We start from the raw sequence: 27,762 nt of genomic DNA on the forward strand, positions 1-27,762 counted from the left end.
GGGAGGGGGTGACAAACACAAGAGAGGGGAGAATACTGATTCTTCAGTCTGGGAGAGAAAACCATTTCTTTAACGTTAGTTCAGAATAGTCAAATTGTAATTTTTTTTCTTACCTTATGTTCGTCTAGATCGAACAAATCGAATAACTTATCCGGTAAACTCTTTATACTTATACATTTCTATGAAACAAACTTCACAAAAATGAAATATAGTTTAAAATATTTGTACACAATTTCAAGCAAATTATGATCTCGTAGCCGTGCGTAAAATTTGCTCTATCTTCAAAAGACAGTACAAAGAAAAACAGTAGGATAACATTTTACCAGTTTTGACGAATTTTTTTTTAACTTTTCATGCGTTTTTATACGTGGTTTTATACCAAAAGTCCACTCCAAGATAAGTACGCTAGTTTCAACGTAAAACTACACAGCTCGTGAAACAGTGTAGCAAAACTCAGACACATATACAAGCACACAGCACAATATTTATATGTAAAATGTTTAGTCATTGGCACTAGATGACTCAATAAGCGAGAGATACATCGGGGCCTATTCCACTACTTTTAACTCTATTTAGACGCTTATTTCTGGACCCAACCTGTTCTGTTCTATTATGTGTATGTATCACAATTTAAACCGTGAACTGTGGAACACGTTAAAATCTCACTCAATTCCAACCATAGTTTTGTGAAATAAGCTGCTGTGATTCTTACAGAAGAAGTTAAAATATCACAATTACTCGACTTAACACAACCATTGCGCATAATTAGAATCTGACTGCCAATGTTCAGTGTTGATCTCCGTGATATGGGAAAAGCTTCTAGCATTTTAAGGTTATATACAGCTGATATTCAGTCTAGTGTTGTTACAGTCACCTCCTCCTCTCTAGTGACTTCGTAAGATCTGGTGAGAACTCGTCTATGGGGGTGGCCGGAGTCAGATTCGGCTATTTGGCCATCTTCTGTTATCTCCCATGGAATGCGCTCTTCTTCTTGACTGTCAGTGAAGTCACCAGTGTCGGAATCCGAGTCTGACCCCATCTCACTTCCGGACGACACTGGTTCGGTGATAATGACAGGATCGGGTATTTCATCCTTAGGAGGCTGAAACAGTTAGTTGACAGGTTTAAGCATAACAACCAAATAAATAACAACCAAATAAATAACAATCCAAACTCGAATACACCCTCTATACCAGAAGTAATATGAAGATAGTTTTTTCGCATCGTGTCTTAATGACTTAATCCTGAACTGATGAAAAAAGATGTTCCCGGGCCTATTGTTTCAAACAATGAAAACTACAGTCTTCTGGTATGTAAGGGAAACAGCGCATGTATGTCCTTATTTGATCTGTAATGCACTCGATGTACACTGAACATAGCTGGTTGGTCACGTCTAAGTCCATGTATCTGGTCTGTAAAAGCAGTCAGTATACACTGAACATAGCTGGTTGGTCACGTCTAAGTCCATGTATCTGGTCTGTAAAAGCAGTCAGTATACACTGAACATAGCTGGTTGGTCACGTCTAGGTCCATGTATCTGGTCTGTAAAAACAGTCAGCATACACTGAACATAGCTGGTTGGTCACGTCTAGGTCCATGTATCTGGTCTGTAAAAACAGTCAGCATACACTGAACATAGCTGGTTGGCCATGTGTAAGTTCATTTATCTGGTCTGTAAAAGCAGTCAGTATACACTGAACATAGCTGGTTGGTCACGTCTAAGTCCATGTATCTGGTCTGTAAAAGCAGTCAGTATACACTGAACATAGCTGGTTGGTCACGTCTAGGTCCATGTATCTGGTCTGTAAAAACAGTCAGTATACACTGAACATAGCTGGTTGGTCACGTCTAGGTCCATGTATCTGGTCTGTAAAAGCAGTCAGTATACACTGAACATAGCTGGTTGGTCACGTCTAGGTCCATGTATCTGGTCTGTAAAAACAGTCAGTATACACTGAACATAGCTGGTTGGCCATGTGTAAGTTCATTTATCTGGTCTGTAAAAGCAGTCAGTATACACTGAACATAGCTGGTTGGTCACGTCTAAGTCCATGTATCTGGTCTGTAAAAGCAGTCAGTATACACTGAACATTGCTGGTTGGTCATGTGTAAGTTCATTTATCTGGTCTGTAAAAGCAGTCAGTATACACTGAACATAGCTGGTTGGTCACGTCTAGGTCCATGTATCTGGTCTGTAAAAGCAGTCAGTATACACTGAACATAGCTGGTTGGTCACGTCTAGGTCCATGTATCTGGTCTGTAAAAGCAGTCAGTATACACTGAACATAGCTTGTTGGTCACGTCTAGGTCCATCTATCTGGTCTGTAAAAGCAGTCAGCATACACTGAACATAGCTGGTTGGTCACGTCTAGGTCCATGTATCTGGTCTGTAAAAGAAGTCAGTATACACTGAACATAGCTTGTTGGTCACGTCTAGGTCCATGTATCTGGTCTGTAAAAGCAGTCAGTATACACTGAACATAGCTGGTTGGTCACGTCTAGGTCCATCTATCTTGTCTGTAAAAGCAGTCAGTATACACTGAACATAGCTGGTTGGTCACGTCTAGGTCCATCTATCTGGTCTGTAAAAGCAGTCAGTATACACTGAACATAGCTGATTGGTCACGTCTAGGTCCATCTATCTGGTCTGTAAAAGCAGTCAGCATACACTGAACATAGCTGGTTGGTCACGTCTAGGTCCATGTATCTGGTCTGTAAAAGAAGTCAGTATACACTGAACACAGCTTGTTGGTCACGTCTAGGTCCATCTATCTGGTCTGTAAAAGAAGTCAGTATACACTGAACATAGCTGGTTGGTCACTTCTGGGTTCATTTATCTGGTCTGTAAAAGCAGTCAGTATACACTGAACATAGCTGGTTGGTCCACGTCTAGGTCCATGTATCTGGTCTGTAAAAACAGTCAGTATACACTGAACATAGCTGGTTGGTCACGTCTAGGTCCATGTATCTGGTCTGTAAAAGCAGTCAGTATACACTGAACATAGCTGGTTGGTCACGTCTAGGTCCATGTATCTGGTCTGTAAAAACAGTCAGTATACACTGAACATAGCTGGTTGGCCATGTGTAAGTTCATTTATCTGGTCTGTAAAAGCAGTCAGTATACACTGAACATAGCTGGTTGGTCACGTCTAAGTCCATGTATCTGGTCTGTAAAAGCAGTCAGTATACACTGAACATTGCTGGTTGGTCATGTGTAAGTTCATTTATCTGATCTGTAAAAACAGTCAGTATACACTGAACATAGCTGGTTGGTCACGTCTAGGTCCATGTATCTGGTCTGTAAAAGCAGTCAGTATACACTGAACATAGCTGGTTGGTCACGTCTAGGTCCATGTATCTGGTCTGTAAAAGCAGTCAGTATACACTGAACATAGTCTTCTGGTATGTAAGGGAAACAGCGCATGTATGTCCTTATTTGATCTGTAATGCACTCGATGTACACTGAACATAGCTGGTTGGTCACGTCTAAGTCCATGTATCTCGTCTGTAAAAGCAGTCAGTATACACTGAACATAGCTGGTTGGTCACGTGTAGGTTCATCTATCTGGTCTGTAAAAGCAGTCAGTATACACTTAACATAGCTGGTTGGTCACGTCTAGGTTCATGTATCTGGTCTGTAAAAGCAGTCAGTATACACTGAACATAGCTGGTTGGTCACGTCTAGGTTCATCTATCTGGTCTGTAAAAGAAGTCAGCATACACTGAACATAGCTAGTTGGTCACGTGTAGGTTCATCTATCTGGTCTGTAAAAGCAGTCAGTATACACTGAACATAGCTGGTTGGTCACGTGTAGGTTCATCTATCTGGTCTGTAAAAGCAGTCAGTATACACTGAACATAGCTGGTTGGTCACGTGTAGGTCCATGTACCTGGCCGTAAAATCAGTCAGTATACACTGAATATAGCTGGTTGGTCACGTCTAGGTTCATCTATCTGGTCTGTAAAAGCAGTCAGTATACACTGAATATAGCTGGTTGGCCATGTCTAGGTTCATCTATCTGGTCTGTAAAAGCAGTCAGTATACACTGTTACGGTCAGCAACATTATCCTCGCAAATAAGCGATATTAACAAATATGTGATTTCTAATACTTCATACTTATTTCTTACATTAGAAACAAAAGGCTGGCTTGCTGGGTGTTCTTGATGGCTTTTCATGTTCATTATTTAGTACATTACATTCACTGTTAGACGCATGCAAAATTTCTTTTTAATTAGATTTATTTATTTATTTATTTGATTCGTGTTTTACGCCGCACTCAATAATATTTCACTTATACGACGGCGGCCAGCATTATGGTGGGTAGAAACCGGGCAGAGCCCGGGGAAACCCACGACCATCCGCAGGTTGCTGGCAGACCTTCCCACTTACGGCCGGAGAGGAAGCCAGCATGAGCTAGACTTGAGCTCACAGCGACCGCATTGGTGAGAGGCCCCTGGGTCATTACGCTGCGCTAGCGCGCTAACCAACTGAGCCACGGACGCCCCCCTTTTAATTAGAAAACTAAACCTTAATGAAATGGGGGAGAAAGGAAAACATGAGGTAATTAAAGCAGATAATAATCGTTCTAGGAGTGGGGTGCCGACTTCCAGCTCTTACGATTAAGAAGAAACATCTATTGTAAACAGAAATGACTGTCTAAAATACCAGACACGAAATAAGTCGTCCATTTACCCACTTCTAGCACATTATATTATATTGCTTAATAAAGCAAAACAAAGCGTATATAAAGTCACTGCAATGTGGGAGATAAAGATGACAATCTAGCAACTAAACTAATAGTGAGAAAAGGCAAGAAAAAATCTTGGATGTCTCCAGGCATGTCTGAATGAATATTAGATTCATAAATGTTTCTATTCAATTTGGCATGTCCCACTGCTGCCACCAAGATTTTGTGCAAAGCAAATGTGACAAATATGTGTAAGAGATGAAAAGAATTAAGTTAATACATACTACAACCAGGTGCTATACATATTGCGAGGAGAACACGAGTACTTAAAGCCTATCGCTTATCACTATCGCCTATGCCGAGTAGAGTTCAAGAAAAACGGTTTTCCTGATCAGATAGAAAGAGTGTACATATTCTACAACTTTGCAATTTGCCAGATCAGTTATTTTGTCTAGACAGTTAACGTTTCCAAATAAAAGTTTTAATATTTTAATACACCTTTTTGCTACAACCTACAAAATGCATACCGCGCAGAATCTTCAATACTACTCTAAGCTGTCGTATTCTAAATCTACGAACCTATGTGATAGTATGCAAGCATGCAAAGCGATATTGGTCAAAAGCACTGTGGAGAAGATATATATCTAATACAAAAAAAGCAAATTTGAGCAGATTTATATGAAAGCCAAAGAACAAATAATGTTGTAGACTTTCCCTATCAAGCAATGTTAGATCACTTTCACGTTTGGTACTCTTCTTTACATATACGACGTCGGTCAGTTTAAAGGGTGGAGAAAACGGGAGGAACCGGAGAAAACCGGAGAAAACCGGAGGAACCCGAATACATGGACCAACTTTGCTAGGTGTTACTCACCCAAACAAAGTACTCGAGGTGAATACCAGATCGTTGGGAGGCAAATGATCTCACAACAAAAAAAAACTAGCTTTAACTCGATAGTTTAAATTACACAGGATCCTCAGCATGGAATAACAACAGTTACAGAACGATTAATTCTACATATACAACAAATGGTCTATGTGCAAAACGTTTAAATTTATCAAAATTGTTCTTTTTCAAATAAAACGACAATTATGTGCTTCTACAAACATTAGCGGGTGTTAGAACAGAAAATTGATCAAACATCAGTTTTTGATCAAGATCTGCCGAGGCTGTCAACTACGTGCTACTGTGAATTTGTGAATCAGTGAATTTAAATGCAAATATACCCATAAAATCTAGCCTTTAAAATTTAGCGAGGTTAATTAAAGCCAGGTTTGTAATTGCAGACAAAAGCATTCACTAATTCTTCTTGCGGGCACTCAGATTTAACAAATCTGCTTGTTCACCTCAATGGCAACCTCAGCTTCATAGTCAGTATTGTAGGTCACATATTCCTCTAGATAAAAAGAAATGAACACAAAACTCTCACATTTCCATATGTAAAATCACATAAGATATCGACATACATTATCAAGCACGAGAGGTTTCGCTACAAAAATAAAACTAAGATCAGCGAAGAAACATGTGTGGTAAGTTCTGCATTCCTAACTGCAGTCTTGACAACAGAAATCAGCTGACAGCTGTATGACTATGGCGTTATTAAATCGCTGGCAAAGCAGGCGTAATATGAATTACGAATCAGACAAGAAATTATCAAGTCGTGCCTTAGTCTGGTACACAAAACAGTAACGTGTGTAAGGCTGATACAGTAACGATGTGCGAGATGAGACAGAGCAGCAGAACAGCAACAATTATGAAAATGACAACCCACATGTTTGGAGCAGGTTTTCTAGGTTCAATTCAGATTCGAAGTTACATACGAATGTACCAATTCTGACATTGTTAAAGATGCTTATTTTAACTTAATTTTGCTACAAAATTATCTCAACTCGAACCATGCGAATGCTAGAAATTAAATGGCAGACTGCATTTCCTGAGTTTATGTTAGCTAGTGATTTCGACAAAACGTTCGATGTGAATAAGTTTCACACAATTGTTGTTGAAAACGACCAATCATATTTTGTCCTAAATATGTACGTCAGTAATTATGGTAAATTCTAATATGTCGTTCATATTCATTGAAGGTTTTTTATTTGAAGGTAGAATTAACTTCATGAATTTAGTTCATCGTGCTTTCGTGCTTATCAAATTCATATCTGTGTATCTTGTAACGACCAAGGTGTGGTACACTGTAATATACAAACTTATGGAAACTTATTCCATTCCTAAGCTTGAAGGGCTCCGAAAGCCTAGACATTTCAATAATAATGTACAATGCTATATTACGCTTAGCAAAACCACTACACTGTAAGATATTTGAACACAAATCTGTCTATCAGCGTGGATAGCCCTTTAACAGTTCCAAAAGTGAAATATGAATTTCAAAACGGCCTCTCTCTCAAATGAGAGCTTACCTTGCTTATAGCTGGACTTTATCTCCACATGTGTGCTGGTTTCTACCTCATCTCCGCCAAGTCTGGCCACTGCCACATCTTGTCCCTCCATCGTGGGGGCCTCCGCTGCTACAGCTGCGGACCCGCTGCTTTCAACGACGATTGGTGATGTAACCATATCCTCCTCTCCAATCAACATGGAGGCCGTCTGCTCACCGGTCTCCCTCTGCCTCAAGTCGGTGACATCCGTGTCGTGAACTGTATTGTCCGCTTCCGGAGCTCTCTTGAGCACCACCTGGCCATCCTGGGTGCTGTAAACGGCCGACTTGTCCGTCATGGAGTACATGCTCTTAGAGTTGTACTGGTAATCGTCAACATCGAAGGTGGTGTTGACGAATTCTGTGCTGTAGCCGTTTACTACATGAAAATAAAGACTTGTGGATTTAGCAACATATACACAACGGCTTCTACAGGAAAAACAAATCAAATCGGTTACATTGAATATTATACATTGTCAAATATTTACAGAAAAAAACAAATGAAAACAGGATAAAGAATTTGTAATCTCCAAACGTCTTTTGTTTTAGCTAATACATAAAGCAAAGAAAAATTTTGAATGTAACTAAACTGTAAATCTTTCCCTGCAAGTCGTGAATCCGTCATTTTCGTTATATAAATCTACCAATGATGACCACCAGAGGCTTGTTATTTACCCCCAATGCATTAACAAGCCAATACGTATAAAAAATCAAAATGTATAAAACTAATGACGCATCAGCTAAACTTGTGAGTGCTTCAGAGATTCCGTGGAAGCGTTGGTAGCTGTGTACACTAACAACACCGTTGCCTGAGGTGAAGGTGTTCCTCAGCTACAACTTCCATCATTCATCTCCAAATTACTGACACTGCGTAATCTTCAGTCGATACTCACTCTTACTATCTTTTTCAGACATATCATCTTCACTTCCGTTTCGTAAAATTCGGAACAGGAGGAAAGTTTTCCTCAAAGGCAGGCAAATGAGGAGGAGCGTGGCGTTGACCCAGTTCCCCACGGCGACGGCAGCGTCTCTGTAAGGTACAGCCGCCATTGTCGACACGATCATCCAGACCATGAGGATACCAGCCGTTGAGATGGACACTCCAAGGATCCAGCGAGACTCGTAATAGTTGTTTTGATTGAACCAAGCCAAAACTGCAAAGATGATTGTTAGGATAACTAGGATCATAACATAGATGAAGGACAAGACCAGCGCCAGATCGTAAAACGGAGGAGGTCCGCACCACCAATAATCATGAGGAATGACGCTGTCGCTGAGAAGGAAGGCTGCAGGTTCATCTACCGTAAGCCACATGATTGGTATTATCACTTGGATGAAAATTAGGAACAGGGCGATGAGAAGAAGACCAATGGCGCTTGTTATGCCTTTGTATTTCTTTGGTGCGGTATCAAATTCCCCATAACGCCAGTTGTCGGCAGCCTTGACCAGAAGGGCTGCAAAACATATGGCGTAGACGATGCCCATTACGAATCGTCGAGCTCCGCAGGTGACAACACTCGCCGGAAGGAAGAAAGCAAAGTTTATAGCGTAGATTCCTATGATACCGACGAGGAGCAAGAAGCCCAAAATTGTAGTGCCAGTCTTGATGGGATAGCAAGCAAGCAGTATCACAAACAGAAACAGGCAAACCAAAATTCCCAAGGATGTGAGAATTCCCAAAACAATTGCCCAAATGGGCCAATCAAATCGTCTCCTGTACCCTACGGTCCCGTTGCTGTAGACGGTCGTCTCAATGTCATAGTAGTTTCTGGGAAGGTCGCCTAACCCTTCATAGCCACTGGCACCTGTCAAGGCTCCAGTTGTGGGACCAAATACGGTGCAAGAGCACTTATTCTTCAATAGACACACCGATCTTATGTCATCATAATGGGACAGATCGCCCATCACCAGTGTTGACGTCCAATTCCCAACCTGAAAAAATCAAGAAGAAAACGTAAATGGTACATTTCATTCAGTTTGATATTTTGTCTGTATCATTTGTCTCACTGCATGGCATTAATGCATTTGCTTGTCCCTCTGCATTATTTTAATGTTACTGTATGTTAAATGTGATACCAATGTACCATGTTGAGTAATTCTAGACCAGTGACCTCTGGTACATTGTAATTTAAGAATCACTACCATATAACAATCACTACATTTTTCACCTAATTATTTTTAAACTGTCATAAGGCCATATTTCACCAGTTATGTGTGACCAATTTGCCAGCTATCACGCGGTAAAATTCCAATGAAATAAATAAAAAAAAACAGCAGCTAACATTTGTAAAATCGACTTTTACTCACCTTCTGGTACTCAAGGCGTCCCATATCCCCATACTGCACGGAGTTAACTGTATACCCAGTGTTGCCGTAGCGCATTTTGTTGAAGGTAAAATTAAAGTTCTTCACAGAGTCCGTGTTAACTTTAGAGTCAACCGCGCTCCACATTAATCCGTGTGTTGTGGTAAAGATACGAGAGCGGAAGGCATACCCACCAGCTCGCATACATTCCTCCAATGTAGCATTGATACATTCTTTTGCAGCATCACTTAGTCCCGCTGCAATGGAATATGTGGAGAGTATGGTGTGGAACACGTTGGCGTCGTGGTGGATGGCCGTAGCATTCAATATCAGGTTTCCCTGGCATGGCAGTGGGTACTTATCACGTAGAGAGATTATGGTGCTGCCATCCGCCAGGTGGCACTTGTGGGCATGCTGGTACCACTCTTCATACCAATCTCTGGGGAGGAGTTTTTGGTCCCCTTTGTTCATGTTTTCGGCAAAGTACTCCTTGAACTTTTGAACCTGAGGCTTGATTTTTGTCAGAGTGATGGTTCCTTCCAGGAAAGTCTCTTGGTTGCGAAGGAGTTCAGCATCAACAGACCAGGCATCGGTTCCGATCAGGATGAACTTCGTTGTTGGACGTGCAGATTTGATTGCTCTTATCATACGACTGGTTGCTTGTTTGGTTGTGAAGAGCACAACTGCTCGCGCGCCCTTCTTACCATTTTCATCAAGTTCCTGTACGACAGACTGGTAGATGTCTGCTGAAGCCTCTTCTGGGACCGATAATGAGAGACCCAAGCAAACTGGTGAGACTCCATCCACCGCAGCATACTTCCTAAACGTTGAATACAGGCTGGTGCCAAACCCATTATCAGTGTACACCACAGAGACGTAGTCCCATCCGTGTTTCCGGAGAATAGCCAAGATGGCCATGGCTTGTTCTGTGCTAGGTGGGCTGGCTCGCAAGAGATAATCATACCGCTCAGTATTCCGGAGTAACAATGAGCTAGCGTCTGGGCTGATCATACCGATGGCTAATGGGGACAAGACTCTGTTTGCTGCAAAAGTGTTGTCTTCGCCTAAAGTCAGAACGCCCGCTATGTTAGACATGCCAAGTTTCTGGGACAAGTCAGTGTCGGTGTGACATAGGCCCTTTCCCGATAAGAGTCCGTACAAGTCTGAGTCCACTCGGATGTTACTGGAGCAAGTATCTATCGCGAGACCATTGATTTTTACCTTAGAGCTAAACCCAGGCTGATTGTTGATCAGTTTTTCTATTGTGTAGAAGAACGCCATAATGTTATAGAACACGGTGTCATAGTTCATCTCTCCACAGAGGAACTCGTCGTAGGACCGGGATCTGTGAAGGTCAAAGACTCCAATTATTGTAGCCGTGATGACATCATTGCCTGGCGGACCCTCCACGTACCTGGTGACAGAATCACGTAACCCCGGACATTCAGTGCACACACTTGGTCGGTCGCAACTGCCTTCCCAATCAGATTCGTACGTTTCCATTTCTAGCCCACTTTGGTTACTATAAGTTCCAATCTGTAAAAATCAGAAAGAAAAACATATGCCAGTTCAACTTTAAGCGATAGGATTGGTGGATATGATTAGTGTTTTAACATCGTGCACCAGAACTTTCCAGCTTGGGCTGCCGTCAGCTTTACGGGGAGGAAACTGGTTTCCGGAGTAATTTGCCAGGTGAACAAAACACCTGGCAACGTCGTGAACAAAATACCTGACAACGTCGTGAACAAAATACCTGACAACGTCGTGAACAAAACACCTGACAAACCTCTTAACATCAAGCCGCAGCCCACAATCTCAGAGATGGTATCATCGGCGATACAATGGTATCACCGGCGATACAAGCTATTACGACAAAAACTAGTGTGTCGATTATTGACCCGGAACGTCCGTTTTGGTTGACGGCTGGTATACGAATGTCCACATCGACGCATATATTCTAGTATATCCATCAAAATAAAAAAAAAATCTCAACTTCCTTTTTTCTTTACATTTTACAATTTAACAAGGCCCGCCCTTTTCAAGAAGTAAATGTGAACGAATTTTCCAAAATCTGACGCTATTTGATGACTGTTTTATAACCTCTTATATACATCGGGTTGATTTACCAGGAAATTCTTTTCATTGTAAACCTTGGAACACCAGTTTTTGCAGTAATTCCACTTATGCTAGCTCATCACTACCTATGAACTAGCCTAGTACTATACTTGGATACTCAGTGAAATTATTCGCCTAGAACATGCCTTGTGTCTTCGGCCATCATCAATAAATTCTGACTGCTTTTTTTGTGCGTGAGTTCGTTCTACTTTCTAACTTGGGATGCTGAGATACGAATGTCTATATCGACATCTAGATTAGCAAATTTTAATGTCTTCTCCACATGTGATTCCACATAGGCAAAAAACATTTAACAGATTATCAAGATCTCCACTCACCGAATTATAGACGTAACCATTTGAATTAGTTGTGGATTCTTCGATACTGTACAGCGTGTAGCCTTTGTTTCCATCCCTACGGTTGGTAAATTCGAAATTAGCGCCAGTGTCGTCCTTGAAGCGAGCCATTTCGATTCCCTTGAATATGAGCTCATTTGTCGATGGAGAAGATCTGAATAGTTCGCAAACACCCGTGTAGTTGGACCCACAATGCTGTGTTAAGGCATAGTGTATTCCGTGGGCGGAGGCGTACACAGCGTTAACAACGTGCAGAACACCTGGGTCTTGTATGTATCTTGATGCACTCACAATTGAGCTGAACTCCGTCCCACAGGACGGTTTGTTTCGGAAAAACTCCCCCAAAGGATTACGTAAATAGCAGTTACGGATTTCCTCGTAGTATTCATCAAACCATGGATTGTCTAGGTAGTTAGCAGGAGTTTTATCCTTTAAATAATCGTCAAAGGCTTTCATGTCTTTAGATTCCAGGTTAAGAGTGACAGCACCCAAAGTTGTTTCTACAACGGATGGATCCATTTGGAAGTTTAGGGACCACATGATGGAGCCCACAAACCGGAATTTCTTGTTGGCTTGGACGTTTTTCTTCACGGCCATCAGAAACTCATTCAGGTACCCAGTATCTGCAAAGATAACTACAATGTTGGCCAGGGGTTTGTCCAGCATTGTGGTCACTGCATCACTAGCACTCTCTCTTGTAACGGTACCGTTGTCAGGAAACACCACGCTCTGGGCGACGCAGATGCGGTGCCTTTCAGCTCTCTCAATGAACGCCTTCGATCCCAGTCTGCCGTAGTCGGTCGGCGAACTCAGGATCTGGACATAACGCATATTCTTCTTGTTGAGGAAAGCTAAAACGGCATCCGCCTGATGATCGTCTGAGGGAACAGTGCGGATAAAGAAAGGGTACCTATCTTTGTCACTGAGTTCAATGCTGGTGGCCCCGTAGCTAACCTGTGGTATTTCAAGAGAGCCTAAGATCCGGGCCAGGTATTTTGTGCGGTCACTTTCATAGGCTGCCACGTACGCCTTTATTTCAGACGGATCTACTTCATATCCATTTTTCTTCACAGAAAACATTCCGTTGTGAATATTGGACACTTGGTAACCTGTTCTGACTGCACTTTCACAGGAGTCCATGCCGATTGCCCCTAAAGTAACTCCTTTCAGCTTGTCAGAAAATGACCCCATTTTATTGTTCACCCTATCAACGGCGAATTGAAATGCCTCAAGAAGTTGGAATCCATGAAGAGTCTTCACTTTACCACACGTGAACGGGCTGATGGACCGAGTGTGTACGTCAAACATGCCTACAACACAAACCAAGAATTGCACGGTTTAACACTACTTAATAAGCGTTCTAGTGAAAACAAAAACTAAAGCAAAAAAAGCTAAACCAAAGAGATATCTAGTAACAGTCTTTGGTATTATAATACAGTGTACTTGTATATACACCCTGATACTGCGGGTGTATTAAAGTTTCCGAGGCCTGATCCCTTTGCAGTGTTCTCAAGTAAATCTTTATTCAGTATGATGACCATATCATATTGAATAATTCTATACCAGTGACGTTTACCGGATTCTACTTAAGCAACGGTGCTCGAGTGAGTATAAGTTGCTATGTTTTAAGCACCTAAATGAACAGTTCGAATAAAACCCTGAAGAGTATTGACAAGAGGCAGTATTTCACGTATTACCTGCAATCATGTGCCAACCCTCACGCTGCCGTCGCTATTCACGTTTCAGTTTTCATGCTGTAGTCTGTTTTATTGGAAACATAAACATGGCGATGTGTCACCTAACACTGGCCAGCATGTAAGAATATCGTGACACGACTTTGTCGTTGGTGTTTCCCTCAACGTTTTTGTACAAATTCGATGCATAGTGCACAGGCGCAAAAACGGGCAAGATATTTATTGCTAGATTGAATACATATATAGCACAAACGCAAATTTATATTCAGTAATTATGATAGAGTGCTAAAATAATGCCAGCACTTACCACCAAGATAGATATCCCCAGGGATGAAGGTAAAATTTAACGATTTCTCGATGCACCTTTCACAGGGACTGATACAGGTAGAGTTAATATTCGCAGCATTCTGCAACAGCGCCCTCTTCTGAGGACTGGAGTCCATCAAAGTTAGATAACCACTACTGAAAGATCCAACCTGTAAAGAGTGAGAAAAAATGCTAACTATGTAAAAACTTCGTTGTCGCTGGGTAGTTCAAATATTGTAAATAATCCTTTGCAGCTTACCTGAAGATCATTTGCATACATTTTCAGAATTCACTTCATAAAGCATTCCAGCAAAGTTTACTCTATTTACTATATTTTTACTATATTGTAGTCGTCTCGACTGCAGGCAATTTAGTTTGGATTTACTCTCTATGTTATAGTCTTTTAGACAATTTATTCCTGGCAATGTACTCACAAATACATTGGCTCTCCAAACTTCATGGTAACCGAACTAAGAGGACTTATCAGACGTGAGCAGATTGCTTTACCTTTGTGTAATCATTGCCAGACTTCTGAAGGACTTTCATGTTTCGAGGAGACATTCTGTTTTGAAATAATCTCTTCCCGTCGAAGGACACACTGTCAAGCTTCTGTAAAATTTTACTGTTTGTATCCATGGAGACCTCAAATTTGGAGCAAACCTCGTCATAGTTTACTCCACACATCTCCTGAAGGGTTCTGTGGATGGCATCTGCCAAAGCCTCAACGGCGTCGATTGTGGCTAGTACATTAGCATCTGTAGCAGAGCTGAGAATGGTACTTGTAACGGAGCCTGGACACGTGGCCTGGTAAGGACTATAAAAGGCACCCGGTAGTTTGCACTGGAACCGCTCCTGGAAGTACCTGATAAAGAAATGACCTCCCTGCGTAGCGAGGAAGTTGGAAAAATCTGGAATGGGAGGTTCTTCCAGTACCACGCTGATCTCGACTTGAGCAGCTGTAAGTTTCATGGGTTGGCTTGTTATAAAGAGGTATTTATTTGGATTCAAGGCTGATGCCAACTTGTTTAGTTCTGCACTGTAGTAGCTATGCTCCGCAATTACAACAACAACATTCGTTTGTCCTTCTTTCAGGGAATTTAGGATATGGCTGTTGTTTCCATAGCCCAGCTCATAAGTACTGACAACACAAATGCCTTCTGGTTTGGATACTTGTTCCAGTTCCTCCATCCCAGATTTCCCATAAGCTGTTGGAGAGTAGACTAGCTGGATGTAAGAAAAACCCAGGGCCCTGACCACCTGTACCAATGCAGACACCATACTATCTATTCGAGGGACAGTCAAATACAGAGAAGGAAAGTCATTTCTGTCCCGAAGTTCGAGAGCAGAGGCAAAGGGGCTGATAACAGGTACTCCGAGATTTCCCAGGAATTTTCCACTCCCTATTGTGCTATCAGAGGAATAGGTCAGCCAACCCCTGAAGTTGTCTAAGTCAATTCCGTCAGGTCGGAAAGTGTCAGTGTAAAGCCCTCCGAGGATGTTATGCGCCCTGTCAGCGCTATCACAGTCATCTATGATTAAGGTGCCCAGACGAACGTTGTTCAACTTAACCCGGGACATATTAGAGTTGATCTGGTTGATGGCGTACTGGATGGCTGCTGCATACTGGAACCCATCTTCAGCCTTTGCCGTTTGGCACACAAACGGGTTAGTGTCTTTCTTGGACATTCCAACCAGCGCTCCAATCATTATGTCACCTCGTTTCATGATGTATGGCTGCTTTGCCACTAAGTAAGAGCATTGCTGGCAGAAACCTGTGCACCTGCTGGCCATGTTGTGGACAGATTGGTTGTTCGGGAACACAAGACTGTTCGAACCTAAAGACGTCACTCGATCAGCTGGATCATAACTGGCAACCTGTAAAAATAAAAAAAAAGAAACATGTCAGTCTGAAAGAAAAATTTGATTGGTGTTTTACGCCGTACTCAAGAATATTTCACTTATACGAGGGCGGCCAGCACTGCGGTGGGAGAAAACCGGGCACAGTCAAAATCAAAATACCGTTCCAAGGTCGCTGCAAGACCTTCCCATGTACAGCCGGAGAGGAAGCCAACATGATGAATGAAAAAGTATCTCACACATTAAGGAATACGGTTAATTTCCTTCAGCAGTCGTCGTCTTTTTTATAAGCACGTGAATATACCTCCATGCAGCTCAATCATCATGCTTTCAGTTTATCACATTAACCTTTAAAATACTCACCGGAACAAACTTCTGTCCTTGCTTCGGCCTGTAGTTCAAAACTTGGTAGGTATAGGAGACCGGGGAAGTAGGTTTGATTGCCTTAATATTTTCCATTATTCTTTGACGGGCATCTGGCAAGTCATAGAAAGCCGAACAGGGATTTTTGGAGGCACACACATCTTGCACGACTGCTGCAATGGCTTGAGCAACCATATCTACAGCTTGGATCGTAAACTGTGCCGTGGTCTGGTGGACTCGGGTGAAAGCTTTAGGATTGTTGTTCAGCTTCTGGGTGCGGTCACATTCAGATGGATACCCCCTCATATACTGTGGATCCAAAGAGCACGAAAAGGCTTCTTCGTACAAGTTGGAATAAAACGGAACTCCTGTCGATCCTACATTCAAGCTTTGGAGATACGATGTGAATCCTGCAAGTGGAGATGTTTGCAAAGAAAGGGTGAAACTACCGGTTGCCACATCATCCAGCTCAACAGGCAGTGGGGTTTCTCCCCATCCAGCACTAGCAAAGACAACAAAATCCCCTTCAGATCCAGTTCGTTGCATAGCTTCAAAAATCTCCCGGACATCAGAACCATACCCAAAGACAACAAGAGTCTTGGCAGATGGATTCTGTTGGATCATGTTCATTATGTCATCAGCATCGTTTTCTCTCCCAAGCTCATAAGATCCTGCAATGCAGAGAGAATGTGTGTCGGCGACCATCTTGAAGTCCATTTGTCCCTGGCGGCCGTACTCATCGGCACGGTACACAGTTTGTATGTAACTGAATCCTGCCAATGAGAGAAAATGCACCATAGCTCTTGCCTGTTCAGTGTCAGGGGGCACAGTACTCCTGTAAAAAGGAAATTCCATAGAGTCCTGTAGGTGGCTGACTGTAGCCATAGATCCTACATCTGGCACGTGTAGAGAATTTAAGGTTAATGCAACTGGAAATGCAGATTTGGACGAAGATCCATCAACATATCCAAGGACCCGTCCAGGGTTAATTCTTCTCCCCTTCTGATCCATTGCTGGATGTATGTTACTCATGAAACTGTTCAACACGCCCGCCACATATTCTCCCCGATTACAGGAGTCGATGAACAGCCCTTCGAGATTTAGTTCCGGGTATTTCTGCTTAGCTCGATCAAGGGCGTAAAAGTATGGCAGTGCATGCATAGCGCCACTAACGTCAAATTGATCACAGGTGTAGCCCAACGGGTCTGAGGTGTGAATGGAAAATATGCCTCCAATAAACAATCCACTGTTAGCCGGGTAGGTAGAGAAATGCACTCGTGATGGTGGTAGAGTACAGTAACTGCAATTGTGTGAAGTGCATTCCGACGGAGGAATGGAGGCAAGGGGAGTAACTCTGTCCATGTCATACATTGTGACAGCCGCAGTGTTCAGACTTAAACCAGAAGGACGAGTGTAGGAGCCAATCTGAAGCAGAAAAAGAACTCTAGTTGATAATCACGAACATCTACAACTTTGCCGTCTTGCTAGCCTTTCTTCAACCATCGCACCTTTTCTTTAAATAGTTACATTAGGTTTAGAAACAAGCATTATCTTGTGTATAATCATTGCAGGAAATCGTACAGACAGGATATAATACAGAAAATACCAGAAAGAAATATATTTACTGTAAGTTATGAAAGTTATACTTTCAAATCAGCGGATCTAATTTACACCTTTTCTGCTTTCATCTTTTCATCTTTCTTTGTCAATTAACAGAATATAATTAACACCTACATAATTAATACTTATTTATTTACTAGAGACGTTTAGTTAGCAGTTAGAAGTTAAAACTTGTAACTTGAAATTAGAGTAGATAACTAATTCTGATTTAAAGTTACAAGCTCGTACTTGGTCCCCAGCGGTCTCAAGTGTCTGTATTTTAGTATTATCCTGTTTTGCTCAGATGGAAGCGGGTTGTGTCCGTCAATCACTAGGCCTCACGGGGCGTGGGTTCAATACCGGACAAGCGGCTATTAAGATGCCTAAGATAAGCACCCGGCCAGTCTCCCTCGTGTGGTCTTACATGGAGCTCACTGGAGACCACTTGCCTTCCACCAATAATAACACGTTGAAACGCGTGCCACTATTACTTGCCAAACAACAGTCGCTTACATCTGACACTCTGGTTTCCTCGATCTACAATACACTGGCCTCCATCATACATGGGAAAAACTTTTCAAAACAATTTGTTTTGCTAAACTCCAAGTAATGAAATAAAAAAAATGGCCAATTTGGTTTCCTCTGGACGACTGTTGTTTAATGCCATACGTAAGAAAAAAGGAAGTAGCCAAATACTTGTAATGCCACCCAAGCTAGGTGTTCACCACCCAGCGACAACCCTCTCCGCTCTGGCAGACACCTAACTTTAGACACAAGTGAAGAAACGATAAATATTTATTTATTTATACATTTCATTGGCGTATTAAGCCGCACTTAAGAATATTTCGCTTACACGACTGCAAGCACCGTTATGATCCGAGAAAACCAGGCTGACCTATCAGGCTTCTGGCTGACCTCACTTTAACCACTGAGGAAGCCAGTATGAACTGAACTTAAAAAAAGATATGACTTACTGACTGAAATTGAAAACCAGTACCAGATCTGTTGTTGAAGTTGTACACATCAAATCCAGCAAAAGTGGCCAAGTCCAAGTTATCGTCAAACAAAACACTTGTCCCCGACAAGCTAGGGAGATTTTCAGCAGCTGAGAAAGTAAAACCTGTTTTCATATAACCTAAGAATTCCGCTGGAGTCATCTGAGCAAAACTGGTGCAGAAGGTTTGCACAGACCCTAGACATTTGTCATTCCTGGCACGGCGTAGGGCGTTGGCAAAAAGGTACACAGCTTTGATAACCTGCTCGACGGACTCATCCTGGGTAAACGCCGCCCTGCGTTCTGTTGATGTTGGTACAATGCAGGGGCTGTAACTCTGGACTAGTGGATTGGTTGCGTTGTTAAATTTGCACTTATTTGTGAACATATACCACTCCTGGAACCAGGGATTCTGAACCTGCGGGCTCTGTGGGTTTATGGAAGTGAAATAATCTGCAAATTCGGAGATGAACTTTGACTTTGTGGCCACAGACAAAGATCCTCGAAACAAGGGAGAATTGAAGGGTTTCGAAAACTTTGACCAAGGAAACACCCACTGCAGCCGGTTGACTCTGCTCTGATCTAACTTTCCTAGAGCTTGGAATAATTCTGGAACGTTCATTTCCGATCCTGCGTAGACAACACCGATTACGTCATTCTCTATCACGGGCCGCAATCTGTCAGCCATGATGTTTACAGCTGTACCTGTATCTGGCATGGCAATTACATGTGGAACACAAATACCACGGCTGTAGGTCTCTCGCAGAACTAAGTCCTTCATGCTACGCCCGAAATTGTCATCAGTGAAAACCATACCAATGTAATTCCACTGTAGATTATCCAACAATATAGCTATGGCCTGAAAGACACAAAACAAAAACAACCTTTTGATATAACAATCTATGATTCGAACATCAAAGATTGCTCGCTAAACATTTCATTTATTCACAAAATTAACATTCTACATTATTTAAATGGAGTTTAAAATATTGGACAACCAGACATTAAATGGGGTTTATGGGTCGAGGCCATGTCAACACATTAGTCAACGTGGGTTTTTTTTAATTCATTGCCACCTTCAGGCCTTAGAAGAGTGAGGTTGTTGGTTCTAATCCAAGTCTTCATTTCGCTGCTGCGACTTTTGTTCATTTATTTATCCACTGGTGTTTTATGCCACACTCAAGAATATTTCATACAACAGCAGCAAGCATAAAGGTGGGAGAAAACCTTGAACTCACAGCAACCGCAATGGTGAGAGACTCCGCCTGTCATACCCTTTACCCACATCCCTGCCCTACCCCCGAGACTGCACTACACACTCACCTCAGCCACAGCCCTGGGTGGAGCATCTGTCCGCAGCAGGTTAGGGTAGTGGAACACATCGCTGAACTCTGACAGACGGGATGAATATGCCACCTGGGCGACATCAAAACCCTGAAGGAATGAAGCCACAGACTTGGTCACTTCACCAAAATGGCCTCCAATGATCCCTGCAAAAACATATTGTACAAATTATTTAGCACATTTTGAAACCAACACAGATAATAAAATTCTACATATTTTTTTTTTATTTCTTTAAGTCAGTAAATGTAAAAAAAAGAGAGAAAAAAAGAACTTTTCTAATAAATCACATGCTTCAATGGCTCTGTACATCTTTTACAAAAAAAGTTACAAGAAAACAGGACATCCTAAGTTTTGGTGAAATTTTGCCCCACATCTCTTTTAAACATCCTTTTGACGACAATTTTTTTTGGGTGTTTTTTTTTTTTAAAGCAACACTTCCTAAAAGTGCATGGGTGCTTTCATCATGCATTATTTTCAGAAAACACAATTTATAAGTCCATGCTTGTATTTATGATCAGCAATTGTTCCATTACAATGTAAAGTATCTGTAAATGCCACGAATAAAATGTGACAACTACATTCACTGGTGGCAATGGTAAAACTTTGTTCTCAAAATACAAATTAGCGAAGTACTAAATATTTATCAGCGACATTTGTTCTTATTTGGCTTTCTCACATTACAACAAGAATATATGGACTGCTCTTTACTTTAGGTTCTGCACTTTTCTTTCCTTTCCAAGATACATGTAACCATGACAACTGTGACAGTTATCCTTACCTGGTACAAGTTTTGGTGGTGCTACAGCTACTGTACACTGTGATGATGAGGAGGTCAGGTGAGGCAGGAACTCAGACACAGCCCTGGTCGCCACCGAACCGCTGGAACAGGTGTCATACGCCACCATCCCTGTTACCATGGGAACAGGGTAAATGAGAATAACAATGAGTCAGGGTTTTGAAATATTCCACATATGTTTATTTACTTCTACAACTGTTGTTTAATGCCATAATGAATCAATTTAACCTGTAAGGTATATGGTCATCAAGGGCAGTTCATCGCCTCTTTCAAAGACATCCAACAGGCTCACCCGTTATGCTGAATTGGAAATACAAGTCACAAAATATTTTTGAAGATATATCTGTATATTTACTGATACTTCATAGGTTTACTCAAGACCATGTCACTCCACTGACATCAGTTTTGGTTTACATTTGTATTATTGACTCATATAGTGGCAGTCAGATTTATGAGTGGAGGAAACCGACCCAAGTTCCTGTGGATGCCACGGAGAAATGCCAGTGAGAAATACCACTGTGACATGCCACTATGACATCTATGCTAAGCATTCAATCAATTATAAAATAAGCGTACCTGGAGTCACACCAGCAATGCAGTTATAATATAGGCTAACCAAGAATTACACCAGGGATGTAGTTATATTAAAAGCTTCACTAGAGTTACATCAGGGATATGGTTACAAGCTTATCTAGAGCCACATCAGGTGCGCAGTTATAAGCCTACCTGAAGTCATGCCTGGGATGTAGTTATAAGCTTATCTACAGTCATGCCTGGGATGTAGTTATAAGCTAACCTAGAGTCACGCCTGGGATGTAGTTATAAGCTAACCTAGAGTCACGCCTAGGATGTAGTTATAAGCTAACCTAGAGTCATGCCTGGGATGTAGTTATAAGCTTACCTAGAGTCACGCCTGGGATGTAGTTATAAGCTAACCTAGAGTCACGCCAGGGATGTAGTTATAAGCTTACCTAGAGTCATGCCTGTGATGTAGTTATAAGCTAACCTAGAGTCACGCGTGGAACGTAGTTATAAGCTTACCTAAAGTCATGCCTGGGATGTAGTTATAAGCTAACCTAGAGTCACGCCAGGGATGTAGTTATAAGCTAACCTAGAGTCACGCCAGGGATGTAGTTATAAGCTAACCTAGAGTCACGCGTGGGACGTAGTTATAAGCTTACCTAAAGTCACGCCTGGGATGTAGTTATAAGCTAACCTAGAGTCACGCCTGGAATGTAGTTATAAGGTAACCTAGAGTCACGCCTGGGATGTAGTTATAAGCTTACCTAGAGTCATGCATGGGATGTAGTTATAAGCTTACCTAAAATCAGTCCAAGTATGTAGTTATAAGCTAACCTAGAGTCACGCGTAGGACGTAGTTATAAGCTTACCTAGAGTCAGGCTTGGAATGTAGTTATAATCTTACCTAGAGTCACGCCTGGGATGGGGTTAAAGCCGTTGATTCTGGCTAGGGCGAAGCGAGCTGCCTCAAATGCCTGCATGTTGTAAGGAGCTGAAATACAAAACACAAACGATTAAAAATTACCATTTAATACTATATGATAAGACATGAGCTCAGCACATATTCCATAACTTTTAAACATGGAAATTTTATACATGATGAAAATTATATACATAATATAAATTATGTACATAATATTAACAAAAAAGAGTGGAAGAGTTTTGCAATACATGTATTATTTAATTATGTGCATAATATGATCAATTTGAGATGTGCATGTATTTTTCAGTTTGAAGAGAGCACACTAAGGGGGGACAACTCTTTGAGAAAACTTTATTCAGGAGCATAAATCTGTCAAAACTACATTTAAGGTTTTACTATAAATATTAACTTTCACAAGCGTGACTTTAATACGTTCAGCCATTTTGTACTTAAGACAATTTTATCGCTACAGCTAGCACTTCAAATTTATCATCTTTTCCACATGTATTTGGAATAAATAAAGACAATACAAAGCAGTAAATGAGAAAACAGAAACAGAGCGATGCATGTTATCCCTGTTCACTGTAAATTGTACTTAATCCTAATTTCTTATAACACACATGTATTCATATTACCACCTTATAGACTAACATAGATTTTAACTTCCAAGGCTCCAATGAAGAGTTTCAAGAAAGAAACAGTGACTTTATGAAAAGAATGATTTACTTCCATGCTGATCCACCAAATGGAGCTCATCCCAATCCTCCCGCACCGCTAAACCCAAGCTCCAACAAACGAGGAGTAGAAAAAATTTCAGGATTACAATACGCAGTTTTTGAGTTACGTCATTACGACAACAGAGTAACGTCCTATTGCAAAATGATGTCGCCACTTTGCGGCACGGTAGGGCTAACTGCCTATCTTATAACATGGCACTGATTGTGTTTAGATCAAAGTACCGTGATAACATCAATAGTTTTGCAATATTGGGAACCCAAATCCATCCAAGAACATGATTCAGAAGATCAGTCTAATCCTTTTTAATTAGTACTCTATATTCTATATACCACCCCATGTTAAAATTACCAGACTGGCCCTACTGTGCCGTAAAGCGAAGACGTTATGTCACAAAGGGACGTCACTCTGATGTCGTAACGTCATATTTCGAAACCTGCGTATTAAGGAAACTTTGAGGACAAAACAGAACCTTTGAGGATGCAGCAGCCTTTGAGGATGAATAGGATTCTTTGAGGAGTTAGACAGAACCTTTGAGGATAAGACAGAACCTTTGAGAATGTGAAGGAACACTTAGGGGTGAGTAAGAACCTTTGAGGATGAATAGGAACCTTTGAGGACATAACTTAGAGAATGTGAAGGAACACTTGAGAATGTGAAGCAACATTTGAGGATGTGCAGGAGCCTTTTGAGGTTGTGCAGAAGCCTTTTGAGGATGTGAAGTCCTTGGGGAGAAGCAGGAACCTTTTGGGAGCATGTGTAATGAAGTGAAAGAACTTTTGGGGAAGATAAAAGAGAACATGAAGAAATCGGAGGTGATGGGTTCAAAGCTTGGCAATAACCCCAGAGCACCTGAAGAAGCCTTTCATGACAACAAGGAAACCTTGCTTCATGCCCTTTAATTGGTGTTTTATGCCGTACTCAAGAATATTTCACTTACACGACGGTGGCCAGCATTATGGTGGGCGGAAACCGGGCAGAGCCTGGGGGAAACCCACAGCAATCTGCAGGTTGCTGCGTTACCTTCCCACGTATGACCGGAGAGGAAGCCAGCATGAGCTGGACTTGAACTCACTATGACCGCATTGGTGAGAGACTCCTGGGTCATTACGCTACGCTAGTGCGCTAACCAACTGAGCCACGGAGGCCCCTCAAGCCCTCACATAAACTTAGTACCTGAAGATTAAAAAAACAACTTACCATCTCCCACAGGCCCACATCCGTAATTCCCAAAACCTCTGGTTCTAAGGGGAAACAATCCACCAATCACAACATTAGGGTTCGCAGCTCCAATATTCACCATTCTGCGGGAGGCACACGTCTGACTTGTCAGAGGTTGACAGTGAACTGTTGTCATCATGACAACCAGGCACAGAAGTATCTTCATGTTTGAAGATCTGCAAAAGAGATAATATAATATTGTCTAAATAGAAAGAAACAGTGTACCAACAGGCCTAAGTAAGCATCATACAGAAATACAATGCATTTGAGCATGTATTACCTTAGTACTGAATCAAAAATTTGCTAAAATTTAATGAATTTTCAAAGGCGAATAAAGTAACAGCAATTTTATTTTGTGTTTTATGAGCACTAAAAAGCTAAGTCGGCAATGAAAACAAAAAATAAAATAAAAATAGAACTGAAAATACATGTTTGCATTGTGTCTAATCATAAGTTTGTTATGACTTATCTGTTCACAACTTTCCGAGTATATAACATTAGCCACTGCTGGGACGGTCTACACTTCCCACAAATTAAACCTTACAGTTTTACGTTTTTACCCTCCTCCAATATCAAAAAAAAAGATTCAGTTTGCCCATAAAACAAAATTTTAAATTGTTGTGGCCTGAAAGTCACAAAATATTACTTTTGGTGCTAAAAATTATATTCTTCCAGCTGATTATGATCCTACCTTTCAAACAAACATCAAAACACCATTCTGAGATCAATTCTGTCAATAGAGCTCTCAGACAAAATGAGTAAGCTCACTCATAGATGAAAATTTTAGGTCAGATACAGTTGTGTTTGTTTTCACAAATAAATATAGAGAAATTCAGTTAAAAATTTAGTTTATCTGTCAATGTATAAATTTAGCCCTAAATCCCTGTCAGTTTGAAATGAAATATACATGTGTAGAAAAGCATCCAGGTCACAACAGAGAGTGTACCTGTGATTCAGTGTTCACAGTGTTAAATGCAGATTCCATTTTAGCAATATCTTTGTGCTTTTCAAGCAAGAATTCAGAGAAAATCTTTGATACATGTACTCCATCCACCAAATAACAATTTATTCCTGGTATGAAGAAATAATTCAGTCATAAGCCTTTTTTCAGGGTTAAAGTGAAAACATATGAAGGTTTATATATATATATATGTCCTTTATTTATCTATATCGAAGTGAAAGAATAAATGCTGAAACTCTCATGAGAATAAAAGTTTCCCTACCTTGTGAATTCTCACATTATCACTAGTTTTAACTTCCCTAATTACACTGAAATAAAAACAATCCCAGCAAAGTGTGCAGCCACGTGGCCAGAAATCACTGGAGCATGAAACATCAAACAAATTCACCTAGCTTATAAAAAATGCATTTGTAGAACATGCATATTTCAGCTCTGACAATCGGTCCGCTTTGATGTAGCAAGCCGCAACACCTAATTAATACTTATTACCATCTGATGAACAAATGTCCGAATGCACGTCAGCCGTACATGGTGACTGGAGACACCTGTTTACACCAGCACATTTCGTACTTCTCGTTGTCCCGGTGATAACAAGATCTAGAGTTAGTAGCTTCATGCCCCAGTCTAATCGCCACAGGGATCTAACAGTGTGCCCAAGCCTTATTTTGCCAAGAAACAGACCTCAGCTGCCGCACTCTACTGTAAGGGAGACACGCAACTTTAACACAAAACATATACGTTTATCTCAGTGTATTTAACTTACATCTCTTGCATCATCTTCCGAAGATATTTAGAGATAAGATGTCCCTACCCTGATCCCTGCAAACACACACACACACGACACATGCACAGGTAGGAGAGAAAAGGGTACAACATCCCCTCCCCACCTTCATCAAGCAACCCCACCCCTGCTAACACTCACCCTCAAGTTTAAATGGCAATACCCTATTTATATGGACTGATAACAGTCGAATGTTAAGATTCCATAATGTAACTTTTGGACACTTATACATTGTGCAATTAGTACCTGTACCTGTCAAAGAGAAATCAGGAATTCTTATCAGCTCACAATTTCCAACTGTTCTTAGTGAGAGTACATTTGACAGCCATCCCACCAGGCATGTCTTTGCAGAGACGAGACCCATAACAGCTCCCAAGGTCTGCACCTCACCCTCCTAACCCTTTTTCCTTTTTGCATTGGGCATATCTGAAAAAAGGTCCCCCAGGGTGGCAAATTGTTTGGATAATCCAGTTCTGCTCAGCAAAGTAGCTGTATTCTGTGAACTGGATTAAATGACCAAATGGGGTATGGGTGGTGAGGGGAGGGGCAGGCACCACAGAGTGTGCTCTGGAGGGGTAGAGTCAACCTGGGGAGTGCAGTAAAGCATATTCAGGAATCAGAGGGCAGATGCTGTACATTACAAAAGAGGCAGCTATAAAATGGGGAAGGAAATAAGCCCAAAAAACATCCAAGCAGTAGAATCACCCAATATCCCAAAGAATCTATGCTCCTAGCACAGAAGTTAAGATCAGGCAAAAAATATATGGGATGTGTATAGATTTGAACAAGGGGATAAGGAGTTAACCCAGGCCAGATATTCTAGGATTGCTCACAAGGGGCAGACATCAGTCATAGTGTTACAATACTATAATTTAACTACAGTGTGTCTCAAAGTTCTACATTCAATACTTTGTATTCAGCTCAAATATCTTCAGAGGACAGGAAAAGCATTTCAGCTAAACATTAATCAAGTTAAAACAGAATTGTTTTTGATTACATATATGGTAAATGTTGTTCCTCTAATTATATCTCTAGAAGAAAGAAGATAAATAAGTATGATTATTATGCATTTGCACAAATAACAGCAGGTGTGACAAAGAGTAACAATGTTGATAACATATACTAATGTCCACAATGTTGAAAACGTATACATAATGTCAACGCTGATGGACAAATGAAATAAAACTTCAAAAGATTCGATTCGATACTGTCTATATCAAAAAACAAAAAAATAAATGAATATTTTTAAAAAATACTAACAACAAAATACCCTGCAACTACAATAGACACTGAGAAATGCACATTTTGATTCGCTTCGAATAGAAACAATTTATCACGTCATTTTCTGTCCAAACCACCCATAGCCTGTATACATGTACACGCCTTATATTGTGTTGTTGTTGCATGACACTGTAGTACAAGCACGCTATTTCTGAACACTAAATTTTGCTTTCAATTTATACAAAAATAATATTGCGGGTGACATGGGTGGAAATATCAATTGCTGATATACTGAAGAAACATAAATTCTAAAACAAACGTCAAATGACAGCATATACTTACATCAAGAACCGCCCTGCGCTATCACACCCAAATAGACGAGAAAAAAACCGTTCCAATATTTCCAATCAGTGGTTCAAAGCCTTGTAAAATGAATCCATATTTCTTGACATCACATATAAAAACCACAGATTTCTTGCTGCCAAAAACTCCTTCTGAAATCTTGTTCCAAAAAATAATAAATAAAATGGTCGGAAAAAAATGTACCCAG

General features: G+C 41.0%; 2 protein-coding genes across 3 annotated transcripts; both read right to left on the minus strand.

The window, feature by feature from the left end:
• Nucleotides 1–4: 4 nt before the first annotated feature.
• Nucleotides 5–20,115, minus strand: LOC135476193 (uncharacterized). Of its 2 annotated transcripts, XM_064756133.1 has the most exons (11): nt 20,033–20,115; nt 18,690–19,568; nt 16,117–17,541; nt 14,404–15,771; nt 13,898–14,066; nt 11,879–13,206; nt 9,429–10,961; nt 8,015–9,053; nt 7,105–7,500; nt 6,037–6,086; nt 5–1,102 (listed from the first exon to the last, which is right to left on the minus strand). In XM_064756133.1, the coding sequence occupies exons 2-11, from the start codon at nt 19,521–19,523 to the stop codon at nt 851–853; spliced, it is 8,394 nt and encodes a 2,797-aa protein (XP_064612203.1). In that variant the 5' UTR covers nt 19,524–19,568; nt 20,033–20,115; the 3' UTR covers nt 5–850. The 2 variants fall into 2 exon arrangements, with proteins under 2 accessions (XP_064612203.1, XP_064612204.1); XM_064756134.1 differs by lacking the exon at nt 6,037–6,086 and having other exon boundaries at nt 960–1,102.
• LOC135477011 (metabotropic glutamate receptor 3-like) lies at nt 20,021–27,762 on the minus strand. The gene is made up of 5 exons (XM_064757159.1): nt 27,555–27,762; nt 24,229–24,425; nt 22,276–22,362; nt 20,832–20,960; nt 20,021–20,199 (listed from the first exon to the last, which is right to left on the minus strand). Exons 2-5 carry the CDS (start codon nt 24,413–24,415, stop codon nt 20,021–20,023), a joined length of 582 nt encoding a protein of 193 aa, XP_064613229.1. The 5' UTR covers nt 24,416–24,425; nt 27,555–27,762.

This window comes from Liolophura sinensis, chromosome 10, assembly GCF_032854445.1.
Source record: "Liolophura sinensis isolate JHLJ2023 chromosome 10, CUHK_Ljap_v2, whole genome shotgun sequence".
Lineage (NCBI taxonomy): Eukaryota > Metazoa > Mollusca > Polyplacophora > Chitonida > Chitonidae > Liolophura > Liolophura sinensis.

Bases quoted from the DNA above. Each gene is read 5' to 3' on its own strand.
- LOC135476193 (XM_064756133.1), bottom strand. From the start codon at position 19,523: ATGGTTTTCACTGATGACAATTTCGGGCGTAGCATGAAGGACTTAGTT. The intron at 13,207-13,897 runs GTAAGTGCTGGC...TTTGTGTTGTAG, and splicing joins TGGGGATATCTATCTTGGTG to GCATGTTTGACGTACACACT. The intron at 1,103-6,036 runs GTGAACAAGCAG...TAACTGTTTCAG, and splicing joins AAGCTGAGGTTGCCATTGAG to CCTCCTAAGGATGAAATACC.
- LOC135477011 (XM_064757159.1), bottom strand. From the start codon at position 24,415: ATGAAGATACTTCTGTGCCTGGTTGTCATGATGACAACAGTTCACTGT. The intron at 20,961-22,275 runs GTAAGATTATAA...CCATGGTAACAG, and splicing joins CATCCCAGGCGTGACTCTAG to GGATGGTGGCGTATGACACC. The intron at 20,200-20,831 runs GTAAGGATAACT...ATGTTTTTGCAG, and splicing joins ACCACCAAAACTTGTACCAG to GGATCATTGGAGGCCATTTT.